Source organism: Notolepis coatsorum (genome assembly GCF_963971535.1).
Source record: "Notolepis coatsorum genome assembly, chromosome: 2".
NCBI classification, from domain to species: Eukaryota; Metazoa; Chordata; class Actinopteri; order Aulopiformes; family Paralepididae; genus Notolepis; species Notolepis coatsorum.
In genome coordinates, this window is record NC_140166.1 from 217,215,316 (window position 1) to 217,226,577 (window position 11,262).

At 40.2% G+C, this 11,262-nt stretch overlaps 1 protein-coding gene across 1 annotated transcript in view; it reads left to right on the forward strand.

Annotated features, from left to right (window-relative positions):
- Positions 1–1,505: 1,505 nt before the first annotated feature.
- Positions 1,506–11,262, forward strand: part of LOC311223758 (proproteinase E-like) — a gene marked incomplete at both ends in the record, with an annotated part of 19,384 nt that continues 9,627 nt past the window's right edge. The window contains 6 exon segments of the mRNA XM_084308527.1: positions 1,506–1,545; positions 2,579–2,667; positions 5,822–5,919; positions 6,529–6,654; positions 7,606–7,742; positions 9,149–9,291. Of these exon segments, the coding sequence (XP_084164653.1) occupies positions 1,506–1,545; positions 2,579–2,667; positions 5,822–5,919; positions 6,529–6,654; positions 7,606–7,742; positions 9,149–9,291 (633 nt within the window).

Sequence of the window (11,262 nt, forward strand, 5' to 3'; positions counted from 1 at the left end):
ATTGCAGTATAACACATTGCAGTATACAGTATAACACATTGCAGTGTACAGTATAACACATTGCAGTATAACACATTGCAGTATACAGTATAACACATTGCAGTGTACAGTATAACACATTGCAGTGTACAGTATAACACATTGCAGTGTACAGTATAACACATTGCAGTATAACACATTGCAGTGTACAGTATAACACATTGCAGTATAACACATTGCAGTATACAGTATAACACATTGCAGTGTACAGTATAACACATTGCAGTATACAGTATAACACATTGCAGTATACAGTATAACACATTACAGTGTACAGTATAACACATTGCAGTATACAGTATAACACATTGCAGTATACATTATAACACATTGCAGTGTGCAGTATAACATATTGCAGTATAACACATTGCAGTATACAGTATAACACATTGCAGTGTACAGTATAACACATTGCAGTATAACACATTGCAGTATACAGTATAACACATTGCAGTGTACAGTATAACACATTGCAGTGTACAGTATAACACATTGCAGTGTACAGTATAACACATCGCAGTATACAATATAACACATTGCAGTGTACAGTATAACACATTGCAGTGTACAGTATAACACATTGCAGTGTACAGTATAACACATTGCAGTGTACAGTATAACACATTGCAGTGTACAGTATAACACATTGCAGTGTACAGTATAACACATTGCAGTGTACAGTATAACACATTGCAGTGTACAGTATAACACATTGCAGTATACAATATAACACATTGCAGTGTACAGTATAACACATTGCAGTGTACAGTATAACACATTGCAGTGTACAGTATAACACATTGCAGTGTACAGTATAACACATTGCAGTATACAGTATAACGTGTGAATAACATGGAGTGTATATTACAAAGCTGTGGAGTACATTTGCTAAGCTAATTATATATTATAATTAAGCGTATTATTATATACAGTGGTATATATGTATGAATACACTATGGTAATAAATCATACTAGCCAGTACTAGTAGGTATGGATATATTGTTCAGAGATATACAAATATGTCTTTCACTTTGAAATAAGATTTGTAAAACAAATTAATGTATTTCTTTTTATCAGACAGACCAATAAACATATTTTTAGCAAATCAAATTAATTAATTGATTCAATGTTGAAGACTTTATTGGTCTTACTTTTGGGAAGGTTACATATGAGGACAGCAGACAGCAGGTGGGGTGGAGGAGGTGAATTCTCAGGCTAGTGATATAAGTGTGTGTGTGTGTGTGTTGTGTGTGTGTGTGTGTGTGTGTGTGTGTGTGTGTGTGTGTGTGTGTGTGTGGTGAGTGTGTGTGTGTGTGTGTGTGTGTGTGCGTGCGTGCGTGCTTGTGTGTGTCTGTGTGTGTGTGTCTTTGTGGGCGTGTCTGTGAATCATCTGTGAATATTGTGTGTGATAAGTCGAGGGGATATAAAGGCCCAGACTCACTCAGACGGTCCATTCTGGAGTGAAAATGATGAAACTGGCTCTTGTCCTGCTGCTGGCTGCCCATGGTGAGTGTTGTTGCACCTCTCTCCCTGCTGCTTGCTGCCCACGGTGAGGTGATGGAGAGGTCTCCTGAACACAGAGAGACAAATTCCAAGCCGAACTCTGCAAGCGCAGATTGGCCACGGAGTCTCTCTGGATTGTCCAGAGATCTACTGTAGGTTTATCAATCTGTGCATTACACGATGCGGAGTTCGGGAGCAGGTACGGGAAAGTGACTATAGCTCGGCCGAGAAAGTGCCAATTGATTTGGGACCGTCTCATCCACGTTCATTCATTTTCTCCCCCCCGCTCTCTCCTCCATGAGCTCAATGTAACGCGGACGTGCAGTGGTCTATAGGAAGTGATGTGTGATGGTATGTGATATGTGGTGATATGAAGTGATGTGTGGTGATATGTGATATGTGGTGATATGAAGTGATATGTGGTGATATGAAGTGATGTGTGGTGATATGAAGTGATGTGTGATGGTACTACTGTATGTGATGTGTGGTGATATGAAGTGATGTGTGGTGATATGTGTGGTGATATGAAGTGATGTGTGGTGATATGTGTGGTGATATGAAGTGATGTGTGGTGATATGTGTGGTGATATGAAGTGATGTGTGGTGATATGTGTGATGATATGAAGTGATATGTGGTGATATGAAGTGATGTGTGGTGATATGAAGTGATGTGTGGTGATATGAAGTGATGTGTGATGGTACTACTGTATGTGATATGTGGTGATATGAAGTGATGTGTGGTGATATGAAGTGATGTGTGGTGATATGAAGTGATGTGTGGTGATATGAAGTGATGTGTGGTGATATGAAGTGATGTGTGGTGATATGAAGTGATGTGTGGTGATATGAAGTGATATGTGGTGATATGAAGTGATATGTGGTGATATGAAGTGATGTGTGGTGATATGAAGTGATGTGTGGTGATATGAAGTGATGTGTGGTGATATGAAGTGATGTGTGGTGATATGAAGTGATGTGTGGTGATATGAAGTGATGTGTGGCCGTGACCTCTGTAACCTCTGTTTCCTCTGTTCAGCGTACGGCTGTGGCACGCCCGTCCACGAGCCCGCTGTGAGTCGCGTGGTGAACGGGGAGGATGTCCGTCCGTACAGCTGGCCCTGGCAGGTCAGGAACACCTTTTTTTTTTTATCCACTTTTTCTCCCATTTTCTATTTTTCTCCCATCCCAATTTCGTATCGTCCAATTCAACCCTCCCCTGTCTCGAACGCTGTTTCATGCCTCCCACAGGCCGGCTGTAATGTGGACCAAGCCATACATAGCACGAGTCCCCTCCGATACTCGAGGTAGCAGCCGTCGCATCTTTTCACCTGCACAGCGTGATCTTTCAGCGTCAGGGGTCTGCGCTCTGGAGGGACGCCGCCCCCGTCGCTTCCTGATTCTACTGCGCAGGCGCACCAACCGACCTGTAGGAGTCGCTGTCCACAACGTCCGATCCCCACCCTTCAGTTTCCCACCCCCTAATACTGCCAAATGTATTAGTACGAACGACCAGCCAAACTGAAAGCAATGTGTAGAGCTGGGCTCGAACCCAGCGTCTCCAGCATTGGTGGTGATCGAGCGCCTTGCCCACTGCACCACCTAGCCGCCCCCTAGGTCAGGAACACCTTAAAAAACTTGGTATCTCACGTAAACTCAGTGGCTCAGGATGCGGAGTGGTCATCTGGTAATCTGAAGGTTCCCAGTTCAAGCCAAGGAAACTATAAAAGAAGGAAGGCTCATCGTGTCACTGTGTAGCGTCACAGTGGGTAGCGAGGCGGCTCCTCGAAGTGAACCTTGAGCGAAGCGCTGAACCCCTAACCGCTTCCGACGAGCAGGTCGGCACCTTGCATTGGTTGCCATGGGTGAATGTGAGGTATATGTTATAAAGCGTTTTGGATAAAAATCGTTAACCTATATAAATACAGTACATTTACAATTTAAACCCACCTTAACCATTGTAGCCTCATTGGACCGCACGTCCCACCAGCAATGCTTATTGGGAACAGTGCATGATGCAGTATATGAGATACCAAGTTTTTAGTGAATCTCACCCACCCACACAGCAAGAGAACCACATCTTCACATGTATTTTACACTTATTGAGTCTTAAAATCTTATTTTCACTAAACAAGTGGAGGAAAAAAATCTGCCAGTGCTGTGAGATCATTTAACTTGTCCAAATCGAACTGAACGTCTTGTAATTAGGCAGGTCAGTCCCTCAATTTCAAGGTCATTTGGCTTGTTTTGTTTTGTTTTGAGAAAATCCTTGAAACAAGGATTCGTTCAGTGTTAGACTCAGACTCCCAAGATGCACACTACCAGCATGCCTCAGTTCTCCTTATTTATTTATTTATTTATTTATTTATTTATTTATTTATTTATTTATTTATTTATTTATTTATTTATTTATTTATTTATTTATTTATTTATTTATTTATTTATTTATTTATTTATTTATTTATTTATTTATTTATTTATTTATTTATTTATTTATTTATTTATTTATTTATTTATTTATTTATTTATTTATTTATTTATTTATTTATTTATTTATTTATTTATTTATTTATTTATTTATTTATTTATTTATTTATTTATTTATTTATTTATTTATTTATTTATTTATTTATTTATTTATTTATTTATTTATTTATTTATTTATTTATTTATTTATTTAATTTATGTATTTATTTAAAATAGGGACAATACATATTAATGAACATCTGTAGTATATTTGCAGGTTGATATTAACAGAGCAGACAATTACAAATGTACATACACTGCATAATCACAAGAACAGATAACAGTCCATGTACAATTGACTAAACTACACAAACTTCATAACCATAGAAAACAGACAATAGATGAAACAGACAATAACAACACAGTATGTGTGATGTGGCGAGACAAACCGGGAAATAGGAAGACTATAGATTTATGGTGCTTTAGGTACCAAGTGTTAAAGTGACTGGTGCTTGTGCCAGAGTGCTAATGTGCTAATTTTATTGCACTTGAATTGTAAAGTGCTGGAATAGATCGTTAATTGTAGCTTGCACGTTGCCATTTTGCACAGAATTTCAGTATTGCACAAGCTATTGCACTAGATAACTATACATATTTATGTACACATTTTGCAGAAAGTTGTATACACCGATTGAAATACTATTGTAATTAAAAAGGGCCACAGATCAGCTTTGTCCTAGCCACATCATTCAAATGACACATATGTAGTCATAACATACATGTATCAAGAGCTATATATATATATAAAAAAGAACTGAAAAAAGGGATCAGTCTGTGCATAAGAAAAAACTGATGTTAAAGGAAAACTCCAACTCCAACCATCTACCCTGGAGTTAGACAAGAAGATACATACCTTTTTTCTTCTCTGTGCATGCAGTAGGAGTAGGAAGACACGCACCGTTAGCCTAGCTTAGCGTCAGTCACTGGAAGTAGGTTCCTCCATTAGCCTATTTCCCAACGTCTTCCTACTCCTACTGCATGCACAGAGAAGAAAAAGGTATGCATCTTCTTCTCTAACTCCAGGGTTCCCAAAATGTTGGAGTGTTAAGATACATACCTTTTTCTTCTCTGTGCATGCAGTAGGAGTAGGAAGACGCGCACCGTTAGCCTAGCTTAGCGTCAGTCACTGGAAGTAGGTTCCTCCATTAGCCTAGGTCCCAACGTCTTCCTACTCCTACTGCATGCACAGAGAAGAAAAAGGTGTGTATCTGCTTGTCTAACTCCAGGGTAGATGGCAAATAAGCTAATTTCCCAAAATCTTGGAGTTTTCCTTTAAAGGAACACGGCAACTTTTTGGGAAATTAGCTTATTTGCCATCTACCCTGGAGTTAGACAAGCAGATACAGGTACAGACCCTTTTCCTCTCTGTGCATGCATTAGGCTTAGGGAACAGCTGCACTGTTCGCCTAGCTTAGCGTCATTCACTGGAAGTAGGTGTGCCAGTGTAGCCTATAGTTCCCAACAGCCACAAAATACACTCCAAATACAACTCCAAAATGTTCCTGTAAACAATGTTGTGACCTGTGTATTTATGTACCACATGGAGAAAAAAATAAAAATAATAATTAGACATTTTCGTTTTCTAAGCAGATATATACTCACTCAGATTTTTTTTTGCCGAACCACTGCTGCCTGGGCGCAGTGATTTCATCACCTCAAAAGCCCAGTTTTTCAAAAAGTTGGCGTGTTCCTTTAACAGTAACTCCAGTTTGAAGACCGAAGTTACACCATGCAAGTGACATTTCTCTGTGTCTAGATCTCTCTGCAGTACCTCAGCAGTGGGAGGTACCATCACACCTGTGGAGGCACCCTGATCGCTCCCAACTGGGTCATGACCGCTGGCCACTGCGTCGGGTGAGTCACGGTTTAGCGCAGGGGGCGCGCAACCTCACTTCTCACACATGATCCTGTAATGAGGTTTTAAAATCCCTGTGACCCCAACCTTGAAATCACCTGAGATGTGGTGGTTTTAAAAAAAAATACTTTTTTGTATTTTAGGCTACTGAACTATTTAATTTGAATATTGTATTAAATAATAATTTGTGATAGTTAAAAAGGTGTAATAAAAAAAAGAAAAAAAATATGTATACTTCTTCCTACTCCTTTTTCGACCAGGGTAAACTATTTGTTTATCTGTTTCTCTTTTTGTTGTCTTTTTTTATTATCTTTTGTATATGTCAAATGAATAGATATATTTTAGTTTTTATACTTGTTCGAAAATAAAAATCTTTCATTCGTTTCATTCATTCATTCATTCATTCATTCATTCATTCATTCATTCATTCATTCATTCATTCATTCATTCATTCATTCATGTTTGTGTACATACGATATGTGTGTGTGTGTGTGTGTGTGTGTGTGTGTGTGTGTGTGTGTGTGTGTGTGTGTGTGTGTGTGTGTGTGTGTGTGTGTGTGTGTGTGTGTGTGTGCGTGTGTGCGTGTGTGTGTCTGTCTGTCCGCCAGGCCTCGTACCTACCGCGTGGTTCTGGGGGACTTTGACCTCACCAAGGAGGAGAGCTACGAGCAGATCCTGACAGTGGAGAAGATCGTGGTGAACCCTGGCTGGGACAGCAACTGTCTGTCTTGCGGGTGAGGCAAACCTCCTCCAGCGCCCGAGGACCAAACTCCGCACCATGGGGGATCGGGCTTTCTGCTCATCCACTCCCAGTGTGTGGAATGCTCTCCCTGACCACCTGAGAGCACCACAGACTGTGGATGCTTTTAAAAAAGGGCCTCAAAACTCCTCTTTTTAATAGAGCCTTTTGTTGATTTTTATCTAGTTTTAGCTCCACACATTTGATGTGCTTTTACCAATTTTGTCCCTTCTTATTTTATGTGTTTTACTCTTTTACTATTTTTTTTTTACTCCTTACTCCTTAGTTTTAGTCTTGCTTATTTTATATTCTTTCTTCTTTTCTTTTACTCTCTTGCTAGCTTTTTTGTTCGTTTACAATGTAGCGCTTTGAGATTTGCTCCACAACTATAAAGCGCCCTACAAATCAAATATATTATTATTATTATTATGAATGTAAACACTGTGAAGGAGCAGGGGAAGAACACACTCCAGCAATGACGCTATTCTGTTATTCTGACGTAATAATAGCACAATGTACTGCTACTCCCTCTACAGGGGAGACATTGGCATATATACATTATTTTGGATGGTATTTCTGGGGGGAGTTTGTCAATATCACACAGTATTGTGAATGTATTTCTTTGCATATCCCTCTGAGAAACACATACATGTATATAATAAAGGGTGCACTTCTCTCTCACAGTGTGCTACACACACACACACGCACACACACACACACACACACACACACACACACACACACACACACACACACACACACACACACACACACACACACACACACACACACACACACACACACACACACACACACACACACACACGGTATAGCACATGTAGTAAACAATCTGTCAGGTTTTCTGTCTCTCTCTCCATCTCTCTGAATGTATTTCTGTCATATAGTGGTTTTCATTTTTCCTTTTTTCAATGTCTGTCCTCCTCAGTAATGACATCGCTCTGATCAAGCTGTCTTCAGCTGCCTCTCTGAATGACAAGGTGCAGCCCTCCTGTCTGCCTGACAGTGGAGAGGTCGTCCCCCATAACATGCCCTGCTATGTCACCGGCTGGGGAAGACTCTACAGTAAGTGTGTCTGTGTGTGTGTTAGGCCTGTCCCCGACTAAGGATTTGTATAGTCAACTTTAATTGGCCAAAATTTGCCGATAGTCGACTGGTAGTTTTTATTTTTTGATCATTCCATTAGGGCTGTGGGGGGTGCTTAATGTCTGAAGGAGTCGACTGAAGGCTTCTTGTCCTCTGCGAAAGCATGCAATTGGTCCACTGATAGATACATCTTGATATTTGTCTAGTCAGTGTGTTCATTAGACGGGTGAAATCCTCTGTGACCGTTTTCTTAGGCAGTTAGCCTCGCTGGTATGCGTGCCATTAGCGTTAGCCACGCTTCTAGGCCTCTTTGCTTTTGGAAAAATGATAAAATTATTTTTTTAATGATATTATAATTTAAAAAAAAATTGCATTCGACTAAGAGGTTGACAGTCGACTACGGCTCCTTCCGATCGATTAGTCGACTATTCGACTAGTCGGGGTCAGCCCTAGTGTGTGTTATATGTGTGTATATGTGTTATATGTGTGTGTGTTTTACCAATGATGTCTTTGCTAACATCCCAAATACACCTGATGTTGTTTTTGTTGACACCAGCCAAGAGGAGGTGCTAATCTTAGAAGTAGGCTGTGCCTTTGACCTGTACATGGACCAGGCTTTCCAGGACAAGTAGCTATATAAAATACCAACCATTTCTCGATGTGATAACCAGCTTTGGGTACAAGTGTAGATATAGTATACTTATATTCGGAAGTCTTGGCCATGTCATATAAATGCACCATGGGCGGTCTGAGAATTGCTGCAATGTCAAAGAGAAAAGCCAAACTAATTACCAACTATATATTTGATTCCCTGTTTATGTAATAGAATTTGTGGAACCAAATAATGTATTCAAATGTGTGTGTGTGAGTGTGTAATATGCATTTGCTCACTGTTACTGCTACTGACCCGAACTAATTGATTTCCTAATAATAATAATACATTGGATTTATAGAGAGAAGCACCTTTCTCAGACTCAAGGACACTTTACAAAGAGAGAAGCTATATAAAAGAGCGGGTAAAAAATATGAATATATATATAGTATAACAACAGGAAAAATAAAACAAATAATTTTTAATATTTTTTTTTATAAATGAAGCAGGTCCAATTGGACGAACAGTAACAGAAAAATAAACAAAAACAAAAACAACGGGATCGGTAGCTTAAAAGAAAAGAGTCAGGGGGGAAGGGGGTGGGCTACTTGGGAGCAGGGTCGTGTTGCGCGAAGGCAAGTGTGAACAGATGTGTTTTTAGGTGGGTTTTGAAGAGGTTGATGGTGTCAGGGGGGTTTGCCTCTCTCTCCTCCTGGCCCTACACCACCACATGAGTCTGTAGTAGTGATTCTGCTACTGGATGACAATGCTCTTCTCCCATAATGTCCTGTAGCTGGTGGTCCCATCGCCGATAAGCTCCAGCAGGCTCTCCTCCCGGTGGTCGGCCACAGCGCCTGCAGCAACAGCAGCTGGTGGGGAGACTACGTCAAGCCCTCCATGGTCTGTGCTGGAGGAGACATCCGCTCCGGCTGCAATGTAAGTCCCCCTTGCTCACTCTTAACCTACAGTAATGAAACCTTCTGCCATGAACCACAAACAGTATAGTGGATTCAGAATAGTATGCGCATCTCTACAAGCACGCAGATGTTCACGATTGCTCTCTCTTGTGCACAAAGCTCTGCTTAGGCTGGTTCCCTCGTACCTAAGCGTGTTTCTGTGCACTAAGCAAAACAAGTATGCCCTTCGTTCCCAAGATGCTCTGAAATTGGATGTTCCCTATATGAGAACTGAATTGGGGAAAAAGGCCTTTTAAATATGCTGCTCCTTCATCCTGGAACAAGCTACAGGAGAACCTAAGATTGCCAGGACTGGTCACCCTTGGAGAATTTAAAACCATCTTAAAAACCTATGAATTCAGTTCCCTCGGACAGTGCAACTGTGTCTGATCTTGCTGTGAATGTTTTAACTGTATTTTATTGTGATGTTCTTTTTTATGTTGAAACTTGCTTGGCCAGATCGCTCCTTAAAAAGAGATTTTAATCTCAATGATGCTTATCTGGTTAAATAAAGGATTTGATTGATTGATGCACTTTGCCACTAAGGAACCTACCTTGCCTACTACCCTCCAGTCACCCATGTCGCAATTCTGGTCAAATAGCCTTTTTTTCCCCGTGTTTGTAGATAGTGTTGGCTATATTTTATGTACAGTATATGCCAAAAAAGTAGCTCAGTATCTTGGACTCACATTACAATAATCCATGTTTTTTTTTTTTTTTTAAATGTATCACTATCAAGCGCATGGAACACAAGTGTCACACCTTTCACCCTAGTTGCAGAAATGGACAGGTTAGGGTTAGGGTAACCCTAGGGTAACCCTAACCCTAACCCCCTAACCATAACCCCCTAACCCTAACCATAAACCCCTAACCCTAATTAAAGAAATGGTTAAAATCCTGAAAATGAATAAATATTCTATATGTATGGTGAGGACTGAGGTTAATAATGATATTCATGAAAAAAAATTGGAACAATACATGAAAAAGACATGTTTTACTGAGATCGCAGTTTCGGTCACTAGGGAGACAGATAGTGGCTTTTTTGAAGGGTGACTGAAGGGTTAAACACCTGCTATCAGAAGAATAGACAGTCAGAAAAAAAAGTTTTTACTTTGACTTTTTAGTACTTTTAAAAGTACATTTAAAAGTAGAAACTTTTAACTTTTACTCAGAGTAAGATTTTGAGACGGTACCCATACTTTCACTTAAGTATAATTTCTGGGTCCTTTTTACACCCCTGATTGTAAACCTCTTATTTGGCCGTACCTACTTCAACAAAAACGTCATTGCGATACATCACAAAGGACACTTTATCTCTCTCTTTATTTTTTACATTTTAGATTTACAATTTGTCATTTAGCTGAACGCTTTTATCCAAAGCAACTTACAAGTCCTGTACAACAAGTCAGCAGGAAGGGTACAACTATTTCCGCTAAGTAACAATGTTCGTCAAACAGTGTTGAACTTGGGTGCTACAGTCATGAGTGCATAGTAGTATAGACATATTAACACTTTAATCGCCGGAGACGCTGTTCAGCGTCTTTCCCCGCCATGCTTATTCTGCCGAAGACGCTGGACAGCGTCTTTGATATCAATATTTCAAAAATCTGTGATCGAAATCATATTTCTCCCCGGAGACATTATATGTACTGGTGAGCCCCTCTCAATTCTCCAACGGTTCAAGAGCGCCATCTGGTGGCCGATCGGCCGCTCGCCCAAACAGGAAGTGATACGGATGAAGTGGTGCTCACCCATATTTCGTCCGGGCACTCGCTATCATTAGCAGGACTCCATCTTGACACAATGGATGTCGATCGGTTGCAAATAACTCGATAAACAACATGATTTGGACGTATATACTATTATACAACCTGGAAATGGATCGGATATTTCGACATCCCATAATAGAAACATTTCTGTTCCACGCTCATCTCCCAACGTCGCGAGGAAG